We start from the raw sequence: 20,746 nt of genomic DNA on the forward strand, positions 1-20,746 counted from the left end.
ATTCTTGATATTGGTTATGAATGGAGTATCTATCACACCATTTATATGTCTATATAAACTCCTCACATCAGCTGTTATTCCTGTCTATAAGGAATTTACTTCCTGTTGGCAGTTTTTCCCATTATAACGTCCACTACTAACTCTAACAGTTCATGTAAAACTGTCACAAACTAATGACACGCATGTATCAGTGATGATGCTGTAGGGAATTTGATTTTTATCTCACAGCTCATCAGAGGGAGGGTGGACGAGAGATTAGCATTTAGGGAAGGTGACATCTTCACCCATTGGGGTGCCTATGCCTCCAGCAAGTATCCCCATTGTACATGGCCTGCTCAAGTAAAAGGATGTCACCACCCCATCCCCCAGCCCCACCCACATCATGTCACAGGATACTCATCACACATTGTGGCCCCTGCCCACCATTGGTTAAATACTAGTGTTGGCCAGTTGAGGCCCTCAAACAGGATTGAATGTGAGTGAGGGTGAAATGAAGCATCTTAAATTTGAGACTGGATGTTAGAATTGATGATAAATGAGTGGTGGGGGTAAGTGAATTAAAGTGGTAGTGCAAGTGGTACGGGATAGTCTTTGAAGATGCATTTGCTGACCTTTACCACCCATGTGTGGTCATTGGACTCCCTGTTGGTTTGTTGCATGGTCCTTGGGGCCAGAATCTGGACATTGATTTCCTTGGTCATTTGTATCCATCATCTTTAGAGGCTGTTCTTTGTGGGCACCTGACTACTCAAGAAAGCATGAAGTATGACTTCTCTCCTCCTGCAACCTCCATGATAAAGGAGCCCATGAACCCAGGAGCCAGCTCTATTGTGTAGCTCCTATTTTAGCCAGCCGCAGTACAGACAGTCAGCAACAGCTTCCTTCCATTGAGTGCACCTTCCCATTAAGAGGGACTGACTGCCTTTAAGAGCAGCATTCTAACCAGTCCCTATGCACACAGCTTTGTCTCCTGCTCAATGCTCAGCCATCTGGCAGCATGGGCCTTGCTGAACCAAACACAGCAATGCTGCCTGATCCAATGGGAACAAGCATGGGCCAATCATGAATTGTGGCCCCCATGTCAAAAAATGGTTGCCAACAGACTTGGATTCATTGAGGTACTCTTAAGTAATGATATAAAAATAAAATGCTAAATATGACTTTTAATTTGTTCACTTACGAGTTATTAGGTTCGCACACAATTTGAGGGAAAATCCAGACACAACATTCTGTAACTGTACTTTTCTTGATGGTTTTCCAGTACTAGTTTCCTTTAAGTAACAGTAAAATCTGGAAAATGTTCAGATGTAAATGATAATGTGAACCAAAGTACTGCAATCCATTGACAGTTATATTTCAACCAAATAAATATACACCACTGTAATTGAATTGTAAATGCAGGCTGGGATTTTCCAGCCCCTCTGTGGGGGTTTTCAGTGGTGGAGGCAGCTCAACATTGGCCGCCGATGGGATCTTCCAGTCCTGCCAAGTCAACAGCCATTTGCATTGATGGCCTGCCACACTGCCAGGGGACCCACGACGGAGGGACACCTTCGGCAGGACTGGATGATCCTGCTGGTGGGAACAGCCAGAAAACCCTGTCCATAGACTTATTAACAGCTTGTGCGCAAAAGGAATTCTCTCCTTATTCAGTAGTGCTCTGTAGGTGACATTAATATGGTGAAATGTATACAGTTTGTCATTGAGAGGCAATGCAGGAATAAATGCTGTATTTTGTCTTTTTTATTCTTTTATGGTACTTGGGCGTCACTAGCAAGGCCGACATTTGTTGCCCACTGGGTAGCTCGCAGGGCCATTTCGGAGGGCAGTTAAAGGTCACTGCTGTGGGGCACAGCTAATAACAGCAGGTTTCCTTCCCTAAAAGATATCACTGAACCAGATGGATTTTTATGACAATCAACACATTTCATGGTCACCATTACTGAGGCTAAATTTATATTCCAGACTTATTAATTGAATTCAAATTCCACCAGCTGCTGTGCTGGGATTTTAACCCATATCCCCAGAGCATTAGCCTGGGCCTCTGGATTACTAATCAAAGGACATTACCACTACACTACCATCTCCCCTCATACAAAATGATGCCCAATTGGTGGAAGAATATTTATTGCTGTCTATTCCACAGTCGGATGGAATTTTTTTAACAATTCAATTCCACTTAAGTGGAACCAGTACACATTTATTAGAAAACGGATCCAAAGTCGTCATAAAACGGTGCCCCACAAGGCTGTGTTCTCAGCCCCCGACTATTCTCCTTTTACACCTATGACTGTGCGGCCAAATTCCCCTCCAACTCGATTTTCAAGTTTGCTGACGACACCACCGCAGTGGGTCGGATCTCAAACAATGACGAGACAGAGTACAGGAATGAGATAGAGACTCTGATGAACTGGTGCAGCAACAATAATCTCTCCCTCGATGTCAACAAAACGAAGGATATTGTCATCGACTTCAGGAAGCGTAGAGGAGAACATGCTCGTGTCTACATGAATGGGGACGAAGTAGGAAAAGTCAAGAGCTTCATGTTTTTAGGTGTCCAGATCACCAACAACTTGTCCTGGTCCCCCCCATGCCGACGCTATAGTTAAGAAAGCCCACTAACGCCTTTACTTTCTCAGAAGACTAAGGAAATTTGGCATGTCAGCTACGACTCTCGCCAACTTTTACAGATGCACCATAGAAAGCACTTTTTCTGGTTGTATCACAGCTCTGTCCAAGACCGCAAGAAACTACAAAAGGTAATGAATGTAGCCCAATCCATCACGCAAACCAGTCTCCCATCCATTGACTCTGTCTACACTTCCTGCTGCCTCGGCAAAGCAACCAGCATAATTAAGGACCCCACGCACCCTGGACATTGTCTCTTCCACTTTCTTCTGTCGGGAAAACGATACAAAAGTCTGAGATCACGTACCAACCGACTCAAAAACAACTTCTACCCCTGCTGCCATCAGACTTTTGAATGGACCTACCTTGTATTAAGTTGACCTCTCTCTACACCCAAGCTATAACTGTAACACTGCATTCTGCACCCTCTCATTTCCTTCTCTATGAACGGTATGCTTTGTCTGCATAGTGCGCAAGAAACAATACTTTTCACTGTGTGCTAATACATGTGACAATAATAAATCAAATCAAAGCAAGTCAAATAAAACAACTTACATTAAACATGAGAAATACTGAAGGAAAAGAATTGCAAGGCTATGGGGGGAAAGCAGTAAACGGAGATTAATTAGATAGCTCTGCCAAAGAACAAGCACAGGCAAAATGGGCCTAATATTTTCCTGGACAAAATTTACCGCCCACCCCCATTGTATGTGGGAAGCACAAAAAGCAAACCCTGTTGGAGTCACTTTTGATCTTGTTCATGCCTTGTTCAAAGACACTCAGTGCCTGATCAATGGACTCAACACTGGGTGGGGCGGGGGTTGCCACTGAGAGTCACAACCTCTGCCCTTGTTGCCGACCCCCCTCTCGCTTGCAACCCCCATCTGTTCTTCCGTGTCAGCAATCTTAGACCACAGTTGGTGCATTCCCAGCTACAGCCACTGCTCCCCTGGTGGCAATATCTGCAATTACAGCTGCCAGCCTCTGCTTGGCCATTACTTCAAAGAGGTGGAATTTCTGCACCACTCCCACCCCTCCCCAACAAACCCAGTCTTCCTGATCCTGGAAAAGGCCCACTCCTGCCCAGTTAACGGGCATTAAGGGTCTTCCTGAAAGATGTAATTGCCAGCTCTCACCAGCTCTCCAGCCAACAGTGAGACTCCCGCCATCAACTTTAAATACCACCCAATGACTGCAGACTGAAATTAGAGAAGTTTTTTAGGGAGGAATTTTCAGTTTGAATGGATTTCTAAACACCACAACAGTCACATTACCTTCTATGGTCGGTGTTCCACTCTTTTTTCACAAAAGTGAAGAATAAACACCGAGGGTGGTAAGTGCAAACTTTTTGACAGAAAATGGCATCAGGTGCGAGGACCCAAGTAATATCATTTCCAGGAAAATCTACGTCCTCAAAAAGTTCAGCTCTGCACTCTGAAACTAAGTAAAACAATGTGTAACTACAGAACAAAGACGTAAACCGGATAAATCTTTAATAATAGCCACAGTGTAGAAACAAAAATAAAACAACAATTAAATACAGTTTAATGCAATAGCCTTTTCTTTGAATGGAGACCCTTGATGCTCTGCAATTTTATTGATACCCCATAGTAAGTAATGTAAAATATCTTTTTCTGCTGTTCGTGGGGTGTCAGCATCACTGTCAAGACCAGCAGCAGTTATCCACCCTCCAATGTGTTAAGGGGTTTGTGGTATAATACTGCACTGTAAGTCCCAGACTGGCATTTTTTGCTCCCACCTGCAGAGGGCGCCACTGGCAGAAAATCTTACCAGATTGCAAAACTCTGTTTTGCATCATTGTAAATAAAGTTTGCGATCATCCGCTTCTCCAACCGACGGTGGGTCACGTTTCTCACTCGTGAGCCTTTAGATCATCATTTCCATTCAGTTGCAACTAATTATAGTTTTGGGCTTGCTGGAATCACCTCCCCAACGCTGGATCATGAGGCAGGGTTGGTGTGCAATCACCACAACATGTTTCACAACGGTACATTAGTGGCATACACTTGGCAAACTGCACTTTGCTCCTCCATTCAGTGACCGTTGGGCACTGTTCATGTGATTCAATGCCAGGCTTCAGTGGCAATGCCATATCACTTTCAGGATGGCTGTCAAGAAACTGCAATCCTACTAGACCAGTAAGTAAGGCAGGGCTGTCATTGGCTGCAGGGTGAGAGCTGACTTGGCAGAGGTGGAAGTGGCTGTGGGTAAATTCAGAGGCTGCAGAACAAGAACTAGCTTGGCAAAGGTGGGAGGGTGCCAGGGTATCTGGGGGGTGGTAGATGTTTAACAGTGCAACTGGCCTCATGATGTTGAGAACTGAGGTGGACATGGGCCCCTCCACCCCAGAATGCCCATGAGCTAACTGACGGATAAGCACTACAAGAGCAATGGCATCAGGGGATACAGGCTGAGGGATCTGTGAGGGAGGGTAATCTTAACATTCACTTCCTCAGTGTCAAAGGAGGGGGTGAGCTTCCATTCTTGCACTGGGAGGGTCCAAGCTGCTCTGACAGAGAGAGCTCACCACGGTCACCATCTCGCCAGCATCCCTGATTGCACAGATGGAAAGTATATCATGACACCAAAGAACAAAGAACAAAAAAAATTACAGCACAGCAGGAACAAGCCCTGTGGCCCTCCAAGCCTGCACTGACCATGCTGCCCGACTGAACTAAAACCCCCTACTCTTCCGGGGACCATGTCCCTCTATTCCTATCCTATTCATGTATTTGTCAAGATGCCCCTTAAAAGTCACCATCATATCTGCTTCCACTACCTCCCCCGGCAGCGAGTTCCAGGCACACACCACCCTCTGTGCAAAAGACTTGCCTCGTGCATCTCCTTTAAACGTTGCCCCTCGCACCTTAAACCTGTGCCCCCTAGTAATTGACTCTTCCACCCTGGGAAAAAGCTTCTGACTATCCACTCTGTCCATGCCCCTCATAATCTTGTAGGCTTCTATCAGGTCGCCCCTCAACCTCCGTTGTTCCAGTGAGAACAAACCAAGTTTCTCCAACCTCTCCTCATAGCTAATGCCCTCCATACCAGGCAACATCCTGGTAAATCTTTTCTGTACCCTCTCCAAAGTCTCCACATCCTTCTGGCGATGTGGCGACCAGAATTGAACACTCTATTCCAAGTGCGGCCTAACTAAGGTTCAGTAAAGCTGCAACATGACTTGCCAATTTTTAAACTCAATGCCCCGGCCGATGAAGGCAAACATGCCGTATGGCTTCTTGACTATCTTCTCCACCTGCATTGCCACTTTCAGTGACCTGTGTACCTGTACACCCAGATCCCTCTGCCTAACAATACTCTTAAGGGTTCTGCCATTTACTGCATATTTCCTATCTGTATTAGACCTTCCAAAATGCATTACCTCACATTTGTCTGGATTAAACTCCATCTGCCATTTCTCCGCCCAAGTCTCCAACCGATCTATATCCTGCTGTATCCTCTGATGGTCCTCATCGCTATCTGCAAATCCACCAACCTTTGTGTCATCTGCAAACTTACTAATCAAACCAGTTACATTTTCCTCCAAATCATTTATATATATTCCAAACAGCAAAGGTCCCAGCACTGATCCCTGAGGAACACCACTTGTCACAGCCCTCCATTCAGAAATGCACCCTTCCACTGCTACCTTCTGTCTTCTATGACCAAGCCCGTTCTGTATCCACCTTGCCAGCTCACCTCTGATCCCATGCGACTTCACCTTCTGCACCAGTCTGCCATGAGGGACCTTGTCAAAGGCCTTACTGAAGTCCATGTAGACAACATCCACTGCCCTACCTTCATCAATCATCTTTGTCATTTCCTCGAAAACTAGATCAAGTTAATGAGACACGACCTCCCCTTCACAAAACCATGTTGCCTCTCGCTAATACATCCACTTATTTCCAAGTGGGAGTAAATCCTGTCTCGAAGAATCCTCTCCAATAATTTCCCTACCACTGATGTAAGGCTCACCGGCCTGTAATTACCTGGATTATTCTTGCTACCCTTCTTAAACAAAGGAACAACATTGGCTATTCTCCAATCCTCTGGGACCTCCCCTGTAGTCATAATGTGGAGATGCCGGCGTTGGACTGGGGTAAGCACAGTGAGAGTTTTATCAACACCAGGTTAAAGTCCAACAGGTTTATTTGGTAGCAAATGCCATTAGCGAAGGAGCAACCCTACTGGGTGCTCCTTACAAACTCTGCCCCATCCACGCCCCTAGCACTAAGTGAGTCCCAGTCAATATAGGGGAAATTAAAATCTCCCACCACAACAACCCTGTTACTTTTACATCTTGCCAAAATCTGCCTACATATCTGTTCCTCTATCTCCCACTGGCAGTTAGGCAGCCTATAGTAAACCCCCAACATTGTGACTACGCCCTTCCTATTCCTAAGCTCTACCCATATTGCCACGCTGTATGAGCCCTCCGAGGTGTCCTCCCACAGTACAGCTGTGATATTCTCCTTAACCAGTAGTGCAACTCGCCCACCCCTTTTACATCCCCCTCTATCTCACCTGAAACATTTGTATCCTGGGATGTTAAGTTGCCAATCCTGTCCTTCCCTTAACCAAATCTCTGTAGTGGCAACAACATCATAGTTCCAAGTACTAATCCAGGCTCTGAGTTCATCTGTCTTATCTGTTACACTTCTCGCATTGAAACAAATGCACTTCAGTCCACCAGACTCTCTCTGATTAGCAACCATACCTGCCTACTCTTCCTCTGAGTCTTACTGGCCCTACTCCCTGGTTCCCCTTCAGTTAAATCACCTTTGCATTGGTTCCCACCTCCCCTGCCAAACTAGTTTAAATCCTCCCGTGTGACACTAGCAAACCTCCCGGCCAGGATATTTATGCCCTTCCAGTTTAGATGCAACCCTTCCTTCTTGTACAGGTCCCACCTGCCCCGGAAGAGATTCCAATGGTCCAGATATCTGAAACCCTCCGAGCTCTGCTGCTGGGGGCTCTGCAGGTTCCTTGGACAGCATGTAACTGCAATGGGCAGGATGGTGGTGAGAGGGGGGAAAGGTGTTGATTAAAGGGTCACCCAACTAAACTGTTCATTCCCACATAAGCGGACAGGCATAGCTAAGAGATATTAGTGGTAATGCTGGAAATTACCAAACTGAAGAAATGTGCATTCAGGCGGCACTAATTACATAAACTGGCATTAAATGATCTCTGGGGTTTACCCCCTTGCTCACAGCCTGGCATTTCCCCACAGCGATGATGAGGTTAAATACAATTGAGCACCCAGATAAGTTTTTGATGGGTGTTGTATTTGCGGTGCTGAATGGTTCCAAGAGCAACAGCCTCAGGCCAGCCCTAACATCGTGCAGAAGCTGCGTAGAAATCGACACTACTGTATACTCCAAACACTGTAGCCTCACAGTGCATCCAGGATACCAGCGCCCTGGCTGAAAGCAGCACGTCCGGACACCTGTCCAAAACAGTCCCATCTCATGATTTGAAGGAGGGGGATCACCTCGGTACGCATACCATTTATGTGACACATTTGGTGATACAGAAACCGTGGCTGTTAACCCACAGGTGCTCACAAGTCATTGACAGACAGATTAATATTGCAGACGAGTTTTGTCTGTGTGTTTCTCATTGATACTGTACGAGGTGGCCATCAGGCAGATTTTAAAAAAATTTATTCATGGGATCTGGGCGTCACTGGCTGAACCAGCATATATTGCCCATTCCTAATTGCCCTTGAACTGAATGGTTTGTTAGGACATTTCAGAGGGCATTTTAAGAGTCAACCACATTGCTGGAATCATATGTAGGCCAGACCAGGAAGGAAAGCAGATTTTTCCCTAAAGGACAGCAGTGAACCAGATGTTTTTTTTACAACAAACAACAATAGTTTCATGGTCATCAGTAGACTTTTAATCTGCCATGGTGGGATTCAAACTCAGGTGCCCAGAGCACTCCCCTGGGTCTCTAGTGACAATACCACTGTGTCACCGCCTCTCCACACATATAGTCTGTGTTCATTGCTGCCCAGTAAGAAGTCTCACAACACCAGGTTAAAGTCCAACAGGTTTATTTGGTAGCAAATACCATAAGCTTTCGGAGCAATGCTCCTTCGTCAGATGGAGTGGATATCTGTTCTCAAACAGGGCACAGACACAGAAATCAAATTACAGAATACTGATTAGAATGCAAATCTCTACAGCAAATGTACAGACAATGTGGGTGGAGGGAGCATTCAACACAGGTTAAAGAGGTGTGTATTGTCTCCAGACAGTACAGCTTGTGAAATTGTGCAAGTCCAGGAGGCAAGCTGTGGGGGTTACTGATAATGTGACATAAATCCAACATCCCGGTTTAGACCGTCCTCATGTGTGCGGAACTTGGCTATCAGTTTCTGCTCAGTGACTCTGCGCTGTCGTGTGTCGTGACAACGGATGAATGAACACCGCTCGACAATCACCAGGCAAGACTGTTCTCTTCCTGTGGGGGAGCACTTCAGCAGTCACGGCCATTCAGCCTCTGATCTTCAGGTAAGCGTTCTCCAAGGCGGCCTTCACGACACACGACAGCGTAGAGTCACTGAGCAGAAACTGATAGCCAAGTTCCGCACACATGAGGACGGTCTAAACCGGGATGTTGGATTTATGTCACATTATCAGTAACCCCCACAGCTTGCCTCCTGGACTTGCACAATTTCACAAGCTGTACTGTCTGGAGACAATACACATCTCTTTAACCTGTGTTGAATGCTCCCTCCACCCACATTGTCTGTACATTTAAGACCTGGCTGGCTGTAGAGATTTGCATTCTAATCAGTATTCTGTAATTTGATTTCTGTGTCTGTGCCCTGTTTGAGAACAGATATCCACTCCATCTGACGAAGGAGCATTGCTCCGAAAGCTTATGGTATTTGCTACCAAATAAGCCTGTTGGACTTTAACCTGGTGTTGTGAGACTTTTTACCGTGCTTACCCCAGTCCAACGCCGGCATCTCCACTTCATTGCTGCCTGCATAATTGCAGATAGAAATGAGAGAAAAAGGAGACAATTGTGAAGGAGGAGACTGGTTCACCAAAGGCGGGAGCCAAACCCCGAAGACCAAGGTTCAGCGGCGTCCCCTCCAGACGCAGAGGTTCAGGGAAGCAGAAACTTCACACATAAGTACCTCACTATGCCCCGGATATACCCATGCCATAAAGTTGCAGATTGGAGTCCAATGTTGTTCTTGGGTCCTACAAGATTTAGGAGCAGTAGAAGATCATTCAGCTCCTTGAGCCTGCTTCATCATTTGCTAAAATCATGAGTGGTCTGATTGTGGTTTCAACTCTATTCTCCTTTTCCCTTGTCCATCAGACATTTTTCTAACATGGCCTTGAATATATTAATTAACCCAGTCTCCACTGCTCTGTAGGGTAGAGAATTAGCCAGATTAATGACCCTCAAAGAGAAAAAAAACTTTTCATTTCCATCTTCAATAGGAGACCTGTAATTCTGAAACAGTGTCCCCTAGTTCTAGACACTCCACAAGGTGGAACATCTATTCCACATCCATTTTATCAAGTCCTCTCAGAATCTTATAGAATCATAGAACCATATAAAAGTTACAGCACTGAAGGAGGCCATTCAATACATCTTGTCCATGCCAACTCGACGACACCCAGGTGCCCTTTCTAATCCCACCTTTCTGTACCCAGCCCATAGCCCTGTAGTTTGCAGCACTTAAGGTTCAGATCCAGGTTTTTTTTTAAAGAGTTTAGGGTCTCTGCCTCCACCATCAACTCAGACAGCGAATTCCAGACACCTATGACCCTCTACATAAAGAAGTTCTTCCTCATGTCCCCTCTACACCTTCTGCCACTTTCCTTGAATCTATGTCCCCTGGTTCTTGAATTCTCTGCAAAGGGAAACAATTTTATCCTGTCCACTCTATCTCTTCTCCTTATAATTTTGTACACATCAATCAAGTCACCCCTCAGCCTTCTTTGTTCCAAGGAAAATAACCCCAACCTGTCCAATCTCTCCTCATAGCTACACTTTTCTAGCCCTGGCAACATTCTTGTAAATGTCCTCTTGCACTCTCTTCGGAGCAATTACGTCCTTCCTGTAATGTGTGACCAGAACTGCACACAGTACTTCAGTTGTGGCCTCACCAGTGTTTTTTTTCCAATTCCAACGTTATATCCTTACTTTTATATTCTATGCTTCTGCCAGTGAAGGAAAGCATTCCACATGCCTTCTTTACAACCTTGTCTACTTGAACTGCTGCCTTTAGGGACCTGTGCACTTGTACTCCAAGATCTCTCACTTCATCTACCCCTTTTAATTCCCATTTATTGTGTATACCCTCTCACTCTTTGACCTGCCTAAATGATTACCTCACACTTCTCTATGTTAAAATCCATCCACCACTTTACTGCCCACTCCACCAACCCATCGATATCATTTTGGAGATTATAGCTATCCTCTACACTAGCCACTATTCAGCCAATCTTTGTGTCATCTGCAAATTGCTCAATCGTGTCCCCCATGTTCACATCCAAATCATTAATATATAACACAAGCAGCAAGGGTCCCAACACCGAGCCCTGTGGAACACCACTTAAAACAACTTTCCATTTGCAAGGGCATCCATTGACCATTACCCTTTGATTCCTGTTACTAAGCCAACTTTTGATCCAGTTTACCACATTACCCTGTATTCCATGGGCTTTTACTTTTCTAACCAATTTGCAAGGTGGGACCTTGTCAAACGATTGCTATTTTCCATGCACACAATATCCACCGCACTATCTTCATCAACCCTACTTGTCACTTCCTCAGAGAATTCAATCAAATTTGAGAGGCAAGAACTTCCTTTAATAAATCCATGCTGACCATTCCCTGACAAATCCGTGCCTTTCAATATGATAGTTAATCCTATCTCTCAGGATTGATTTGACTAATTTGCCCACCACTGATGTAAGACTAACTGGCCTATAATTGTTTGGCATTTCCTTCGATCTCTTTTTGAACAATAGAACAATGTATTTCTCCAGTCCTCTGGTACCTCCCCTAATTGAGTGACGACTGGAAAATCATCCTCAGAGCATCTGTTATCCTTCAGCAGCCTCAGAAACAATCCATCTGGCCCTGGCAATTTATCAACTTTCAAGGATTCCAACCCTTCGAGTATTCCTTCCCTCTTTCTGATTATCCCATCCAATATCTCACAGTGTTCTTCCTGGACCATTATATCTGCATCACCTTTCCTTTGTAAACACAGAAACAAAATATTCATTTAAAACCATTCCCACAGCCTCTGCACCTACGGACAAGTTCCCTTCTTCATCTCTGATAAGTCCTACTTTTGCCTTAACTAACTTTTTACCATAAATATATTGGTGAAGCATCTTTGTGTTTTAACTTTACTTGCTAATCTTTTTTCATGCCTTATCTTTGATTTCTTTATTTCTTTTTTCAGTTCATCCCTACATTTCCTGTATGTTTCAAAAAGATCACCTCTCATTCTTCTAAACTCCAATAGGTATAGACCCAATCTGTTCAACATTTCCTCAAAAGACAAGCCCATCAAACCAGGAATCAAGCAAGTGAACCTTTTCTGAAGAAACTTCTAATGCAATTATATGCTTTCTTATGTAAGGAGATCAAAATTGTTCACAATATTCCAGAAGTGATATCACCAAGGCCCTGTACAGCTGCAGAATCACTTCCCTACTTTTATACTTGATTCCTCATCACATGTTGTCCCTGCATACTAACATTTTGTGATTCATGTACTGGAAAGCACAGATCCCTCTTTACTTCAGAGTTCCACAATCGCTCCCCTTTTAAGTAATATGCAGCTTTTCTATTTTCTATTCAAAGTGGACAAGTTCACATTTTCCCACATTACACATCTGAAATTTTTTATCCATGCACTAAACCTATCTAATTCCCTTTGTAGACACTTTTTTTTGAGCCATCAGCTGGTTTCGTTCATCTAAGTCGTTAATATAGATTGTAAAAAGGCCCGAGCACTGATCCCTGTGACACTCCACTAGTAGCATCTTGCCAACCCAAAAATGACCCATTTATCCCTACTTTATGTTTCATGTTCGTTAACCAAGTCTCTATTCATGCTAATATGTTACACCATGAGCTCTTAGTTTGTGTAGTAACCTTTGACATGGCACCTTGTCAAGTGTCTTTTGGAATTCCTAGCACACCACATCTACAGGTTCCCCTTCATCTACCTTGCTTGTTACTTCCTCAATGAACTCTAATAAATTAGCGGTTCCCAAATTGGTTTCCACAGGACGAGCTGGGGGTGGGGGGGTGAGAAGAGCTGCAGGGGAAGAGGGGGGCATCTAAAAAGAGCTATGGGGGTCCAAGAAGCGGGTGAGTAGCTGAAATTGTGTGTGGGTGAGAGTGTGGGTGTGGTGAAGATGGGTGAGTGAGAGGATAGGTGAGGATGAGATTGGGGGAGGTTGAGAGTGGGTGAGTGTGAGAGTGAGTGAGTGTGAGAGTGGGTGAGTGTGAGAGTGGGTGAGTGTGAGAGTGGGTGAATGTGAGAGTGTCGGTGAAGGTGATGGCGGGTGAGAGTGGGTAAGGGCAAGTGAGGGTGAGAGTGGATGATGATGATGTGGGTGAAAGTCAGAATGAGGTTGTGCATTTGAGCGCATGCTCCCATTAAAAATTACAAAAGGTAAGACTTGGAAGTATTTGTTGAGTAACAGAACTTTTTTATTAGAATAAATGTATACATATAAGACATAGAAACATCTTTTAAGTTTGTTTTTGTATGTGAGTTCCTATTGCACAATAATAATCATTTTTTGTGAATTAATTCTTCAATATAACAAGGATGTTTCTCAGAGTTTCACTCAGTACTCTTGGGAGCTCAAAGGCATTCTGCAGCTGGAAAAGTTTGGGAAAGCCTGAATTAGTCAAATGCAATTTATATTTCAATAAAACATGTTGATTCTGCTTAATTGTATTTTGATATTCTAAATATCCCACTATAACCTCCTGAATATTGGATTCTAGCATTTTCCATAAGACAGATGTTAGGCTAACTGGTCTATAGTTTCCTGCTTGCTGTCTCCTTCCTTTCTTCAATAGAGTTATGTTTGCTATTTTCCAATTCACAACGAGCTTTCCAGAATCTAGGGAAGTTTGGACGATCACATCCAAAGCACTACTATCTCTGTTATATATTTGCATCCTAGGGTCATATTGTGTATGACCCTAGGATGCAAACCATCATTGCCAGAAGGTTTGATTATAGGAGTCTTATTGTAATTATACAGAGTCTTGGTGAGGCTGCATCTGGAGTATTGTGTGCAATTTTGATCTCCTTACCTAAGGAAATCTAGACTTGAAATAGAGAGATTGCAACAACAGTTCACCAAACTAATTCCTGGGATGGAGGGATTGACCTATGAGGAAAGGTTGAACAAACTGGGCCTTTATTCTCTGCGGCTTAGAGGATGAGACGTGACTTCATTCAAATTTCCAATATTTTGCAGGGCTTGACAGGATAGATGCAGGAAGGATGTTTCCATTGGCTGGGGTGGGGTGGGGGGGTGTCTAAAACCAGGGGGCACGGTTTCAGAATAAAGGGCAGACTATTTAGGACTGAAATGAGAGGGATCTTCTTCACTCAATATGGGCATCATGAAGGGACCTATAGGTTACTCCAAGAAGTGACTCCTTGGGAACAACTCTCCCAGCCCATTGCGCTGCTCTAGCATGTCTCCGGGGTTCAGATTTGTGGCGTCTTAGGCTCCGCACCGCAAATCGGCACAGAGCTGATTTAAATATTATGATTGGTATTTACAACCTATTAGCGGGCCCAGAACTGAAGTCTCCAAACTCGCGAGCTTCCACCCCCTGGTTCAGTCCAATAGGGTTTATAACAGCTCCCACTAACAGGAAACTGGAGGCCGACCCAGCTGGAGGGAACAGAGGCCATTGAGACATCCCAGGAGGTCGTGAGTAAGGGGTGGTGCCCCCTGGGCATTGCCAGCCTGGCAGTGCTAGCCTGGTCCACTGGCTCTGCTCAAGGGGCAAAGTGGCACTGCCCAACTTGGCACTGCTCACTGGGCATTGGGCAGTGCCAAGGGGGCAGGGCCTTTTTGGGGGCGGGGCCTATGGGGGGAGTTCGGTGGCAATCGAGCTGGCCAATGATCGGGAGGCCGGCAGTGTAGGGCTACTGCGCATGTGCCGATCTACGCTCTGACAGATCAGCACATATGCAGTGCCCCCACTCAGTGCTATGCTGCCAGCCTCTAGGGTGGGAATAGGCTCCGCCCACACATTTTCAGCGTGAATCTCCCTGAGGCACTCAGCAATGCATAGAGTGGGAGATTCATTTTGAAAATCCCACTAAAAAAAACAACAGGAGTTACTCCAGTTTTTAAGCGAATTCAGCACTTCGAATGTTTTTGGGAGAATCCCGGCCCTTATGTTTGTGAACATTTGGAATTCCCTATTCCAAGGGCTGTGGATGCTCAGTTGTGTAGATTATGCTCATGGCTGAGATTGATAGATTTCTCCACATTAAGACATCAAGGGATACGGGGATAGTGCGGGAAAATACTGTTAAAGTAGAAGCTCAGCCATGTTCTCATTGAATGAGGGGACAGGCTCGAGGGGCTGAATGGCCTATTCCTGCTTCTATTTCTTATCAGGTCCAGGGGATATGTCAATCTTTAGTTCTAATAGATTTCCCAGTCACCTTTCCTGACTGACTGTGATTATTTTAAGTTCATCCTCCTCTTTTACCTCCTGATTTTCAAATATTCCTGGGATTTTTGGTCTTCACTTTCAAAGGCACAACATAAAATATCGGCTCAATGGTTCTGCCATTTCCTCCCCCCCGATCCCACCCCCATTATTAATTCCCCAGTTTCATTGTCTAAGGGACCAAAACTCACTTTGTTGCTCCGTTCCTTTTTAAATACTTGCAGAACCTCTTAGTATCTATTTTTGTATTTATAGCAAGCTTTATCTTGTAATATAATTTCTCTATCTTTATATTTTGCTTCATCCTTGCGGGTGGTTGGTGAGGGTGGGGGGTGCATTGGGAAAAAAACATTAAAAAGCAGTTGAGATGGAGGAGAAAAGTCGCAGTCTAAAATTGTTGAACTCAGTGTTGAGCCCTGAGGGTTGTAATTGGAAGATGAGGTGCTGTTCTTCCAGTTTGCATTGGGCTTCACTGGAACATCACAGCAGGCTGAGGATGGAAATTAAAGCAAGATGCTAAGCTGAAATGTCAAGCAACTGGAAGGTTGGGATCAAGCTTGCAGACTGAGTGAAGATGCTCTGCAAAGCCGTCACTCAGACTGTGTTTAGTCTCCCCAGTGTAGAGGAGATCGCATTGAGAGCAAGGAATACAGTGGACCAGATTGAAGGACACACAAGTGGGTGTTGCTTCATATGAAAGGAGTGCCTGGGGCCTTGGATGGTGATGAGGGGGAAGGTAAAGGAGCAGGTTGTACACTTTCCGCAATTGCACAGGAAGGTGCCGCGGGAAGGGGATGAGAAGTTGGGGGTGATGGGGTCAGGGTATCATGGAATGCTGATGGCGGTGGGGAGAGGGGGTGTGGGGGGGAAGGTGTGTTTGGTGGTGGCATTATGCTGGAGTTGGTGGAAATGGTGGAAACTGATCCTTTGAATGCGGAGGCTGTTGGGGTGAAAAGTAAGGACAAGAGGGACCCTATCATGGTTCTGAGAAGGAGGGAGGGGGGGAGGACAGAGTGTGGGAGATATGTCGGACTTGGTTGAGTGCCCTGTCAACTTCCTTGATGGGAAAATCTAGAACTAGGGGTCAATGTTAAAAAAATATGGGGTCACTGATTTAAAACAGAGACAAGACATTTTGTTTCTCTCTCAGAGGGCTGTGAGTCTTTGGAACTCTTCCTCAGTCAGTGGAAGCAAAGTCCTCGAATATCTTTAAGGCACAATTAGGTAGACTCTTGATATACAAGGAGGTGAATGATTATCGGCACTAGGCAGATAGCTACAATCAGATAAGTCATGATCTTGCTGAGTGGTGGATAAGGCTAGAGGGGAAAAGTGGCAACATGATGGCACAGCGCCAGGGACCCAGGTTCAATTCCGGCCTTGGATGACTGTATGTGTGGAGTTTTCAAATCCTCCTCGTGTCTGCAGGGGTTTCCTCCAGGTGCTCTGCTTTCTTCCCACAGTCCAAAGATGTGTAGGTTAGGTGGATTATGGAGTTACAGGGATGGGGTGGGCCAGAGTAAGATGTTCTGTCAGACAGTCGGTGCATAGTCAATGCACCAAATGGCCTCCTTCTGCACTGTAGGGATTCTATGATTCCTGCTCCTAATTTGCATGTTGTTACATTTGTAATTTTTCTCTGCTCGACTGTTGTCTGCAGCTGTCCCACATTTCAATAATCGACTGAACTGCTTTTAATTTTTCACTACTAACTTTCACAAATCTTTCAATAAATTTGCTAATTGAGTTCAATTGAATTCATTTTTAGGGCTATAACCACCAGGAAGATGGCCAAACATAGAAGAAAACTATAAATTATGCAGCATGGCGAATGAGTTGTCATCCTTGAAGGCGAACCTATAATTTTGATTATAAAAATTGGTTTCAGCCTAGTGCACAAAGAAAGTTTCCTTCTCTTGCTGAGAATTATGAACATCAATCACAATGCATGAATTCATCAATTAGCTCACTATCAAATCAGGCAGTGTCAATTTTTCTTCAATAAGCAGAGTTTGGTACCAGCAATAAGAAAGATGCAGTAAAGTATTATAACATTGTAATATTCATACTTACTTTCTACATCACCTGTGCTGAGAAGCAAAGTGAAAAAAACTAATTTTGGAATTACCTGAGCTATTGAATCCACAATCCCTGAACGAAAATCCAGATACAACATTCTGAAGAATATTTATTCTTGGTGGAGTTCCTCTTTCACTCTTTTTGAAATAGCAAATATACCTAGAATCACAGAAACATGTAGTTTTGAAATATTTACTAAATCATGAACCACAAGGAGGCTGAGGGGGTGCCCCTTTTGCAGTGCCAGCCAGGCACTGCCAGCCTGGCACCCTGGCACTGCCCACTGATCATCCTGGCACTGCCAGCCTGACACACTGGCCTGTGGGAGACAGGGCCTATGGGGAGGGGGCGGGACCTGAGGAAAAGGGGTGTACACGCTGCTGCTCTGCAACCAGCAATCGGCCGGTCTGTGCGTGGGGGGGTGGTGGGGGGTTTTTTGGACGTGGAGCCTGGCGGTAGCAAGGGGGCAACCATCTCATGCGACGGTGGGGGGTGCATGCAGGGGGAGCAATCAGTCAGGCAGGATGGGGGGGGAGGTGATTGGTCTGGGAGGGGGGAGAGATCAGTCATGGAGGCAAGCAGTAGCAGGAGGAGGGGAATCAGCAATGAAAGCCAGCAGTGAGGCAGTCGCTGACCCAGATCACTGACAGGGTGCAATTACGCACTCTGCTGCTATCTGCCAGCTTTTGGCGAGCCTAGCAACAACACCCCACCCCCCCCCCCCCCCCCCCCCCCCCCCCGCCCGCCCCCCACCCTTGCTGGCAAGAAAAAGGGTTGGCTTCATTTTTTTTGACAGAGAAAGGGAAGATTCAATTTTTCACTTGCCCAATTTAACAGCGCGAATGTCTCCAATTTTCATGCTCATATTTGCTATTAACCTGTAGAATTACCCTTTTATGCAATACATTTTTTTGATAAGATCACCCCCCCCCCCTCCCCGAAAGGTGTTTTATTTCCTTGTAGAAACTAAGTTATTTGAATAACTGACTCACCGCTGTTTTTGATTGTGATATTCTCCTTTTACGAAGGTGAAAAACTGACAGCCAGGTTCCTCTGTACATTTTCTTTGACAACTGTGTTCATCCTCCACAACAGACTGATGAAAGTCGTTTCCCGGAAAGTCCAAACCATCATAAATGCTTTTAAAACAGGCTGAAAAACATGGGAAGAGGAATTGATAACTAGAAACAACCAGAAATATAAACAAATGTGATCCTACTGGAAGCATCTTTTAATCTCCTAATATCATTTCTCTTTTCTCACTCAAAATACTGATTCATTGGCTTCCTTGTGACAAACGGGCAAGGTGCTGCAGTTACCATGATCTTGAGATACTTGTGTCAGATATATACGTGGATTTGGGGTTACCAATCACTCTGCTAGGCCAATCCATTTACAACTCCAATGGGCTTCTGGTTTCTGCTCAATATGTAACAAACAAATAAGATTAAATCTGGAATTATAACTTAGAACCTATCCTCTGCTTCCAACTACTGGTATACACAGCGTGCATGTTTCTGGTTTTAGTGCACAAATAGTGCCAAGAAACAGGTGCTACACTGAGGAATAATAGACATTAAGGAATGAAATTGGTGTTGGCCGAGTGTACAAAATGGACTAGTCGCAAACCAGAAGCCCATTTTACACCATGCTTAACTTTCTTTCACATTGATGCCAACAGAAGCAAAACTGGCATCAATATTGCTCTCTCCCTGATCATCTATCTGCTCAATTTAGGCTAGAATGAAAACGAAACCTTACAGATACCAGAATCCTCCTCCCTTCCGATACAATTATTCTCCATAATCACTCCCACTTTCTCTATTCCTCCTGTAAGCTACTCAATGACGATATATTGCTTTCTCACATTGAAAGCCAAGTGGAATTTATGGAGCCTCTGCTGCTGCTGAGTATTCCCTGCTCCTTCCCCATCTGAATATCTTGTTCCTGTGCCGTGGCTGGGATGGTAGTAACCAGCAAAACAGAAGCCTGATGGATCCTGTAGGCTCACAGCAAAGTTTTGCGAAATCAAAGCTATTTGAGGAGAGGAATTTGAACTTGTTATGTATTTACAGTAGTTGCATCTCCACTGGTAGAATGTCACGTGACCTGTAGTGATGTGAGCAAAGGGGTTTGTGGTCTTTTGGGGCACTCCCATCTTGGACTTTGGACGAGCAATGTCTCCAAAATAAACCTGCATTGTGTTTGACTTTAACCCATGAGTTTGGGACCAGATGACTTTTCTTTTTGTTAAAATTCTAGTCAATACTTAACAGAACTTATCATGTGGGAAGAAAATTGACAAGTAAAATTTAGCCCAGAGATAATCCATTTATAGAGTGCAAACATGACAAGGGAATGTACAATAAATGGTAAGATACAAAGAAACGTAAAGGAACAAAGGGGCATTATGGTGTATGTTCAGAAATTCCAGAAGGTAACACGACAGACAGAAAGAGGCCAAACATGTGGGCTAAAGTTACACGACAGAATATCATTACAAAATTGAACTTGACGTATAATCAAACGCAATGTATATCATTGAGTCGTTTGGCATAATAACCAATCATTTGCATAGAAGTAAAATGGGCAGCAAATCAAATAACCCACCTTAGTTTGTGTATCAATATTTACTTACAGCGTTGTGTCCTGCACCCTTTCAGGGAATATCCTGACACAACGTTGGGTAAATCATTTTTAACAGTCGGTTCCCCTGACGCGGTCATCTTCAAATAACAATAAAATCTGAAAGAAAACAAAAGGTAGAAGATAGTTAATGTGAAGTTTTGGAATGTAAAGTTAGTGCAGGATAGTTAAATCTGTGCTGCTGCTTTGGGAAAACATTGAGATTGGTTTTGTGGAGGGATGAGGTCAAAAGGTTATTCCTCATTCAAATCCATCTAATTCAATCCATTGGTTTGGAAACCACGTGGTCAAATCGCAGGGTAGAGGTTGGGATTTGATCACCAGTTATCTACAGGATGTCTAATCCCGGTCAAAATGTGTTTCTGTTGGTTGGAGTCATAACCTTGCAGTGATGAGGTGGAAATGATTCTTCATTCATTTTCAATCCAGAACTAGAGTATCACAGGGAAGGATGTTGTTGCCCTGACCTGGGTTATCATAATCTCACCAAAGTTTATGAATACTGGCAGTTAGATCTTCAAGGGACTGAATCCAAACATTGATTTTTACACTTTGGTTTTGTCCAATGATACCTTGTTTACAATACATGTACTTTTTAACCAAATGCTCAAATTTAATTCACAGACACAAACATTCCTCTGCTGATAACCTCATT

General features: G+C 44.4%; 1 protein-coding gene across 3 annotated transcripts in view; it reads right to left on the reverse strand.

The window, feature by feature from the left end:
* LOC144497169 (uncharacterized) overlaps positions 1-20,746 on the reverse strand; it is a 90,957-nt gene that overhangs the window by 30,822 nt on the left and 39,389 nt on the right. For all 3 annotated transcript variants that reach the window (XM_078218000.1, XM_078217980.1, XM_078217990.1), the window contains exons 28-32: positions 20,084-20,190; positions 18,438-18,597; positions 17,495-17,604; positions 3,903-4,068; positions 1,181-1,290 (exon numbers count right to left, since the gene is read on the reverse strand). In XM_078218000.1, coding sequence (XP_078074126.1) covers positions 1,181-1,290; positions 3,903-4,068; positions 17,495-17,604; positions 18,438-18,597; positions 20,084-20,190 — 653 coding nt within the window. The remainder of the gene's footprint in view (positions 1-1,180; positions 1,291-3,902; positions 4,069-17,494; positions 17,605-18,437; positions 18,598-20,083; positions 20,191-20,746) is intronic.

Source organism: Mustelus asterias, chromosome 1 (genome assembly GCF_964213995.1).
Source record: "Mustelus asterias chromosome 1, sMusAst1.hap1.1, whole genome shotgun sequence".
In the NCBI taxonomy this organism is placed as follows: Eukaryota; Metazoa; Chordata; class Chondrichthyes; order Carcharhiniformes; family Triakidae; genus Mustelus; species Mustelus asterias.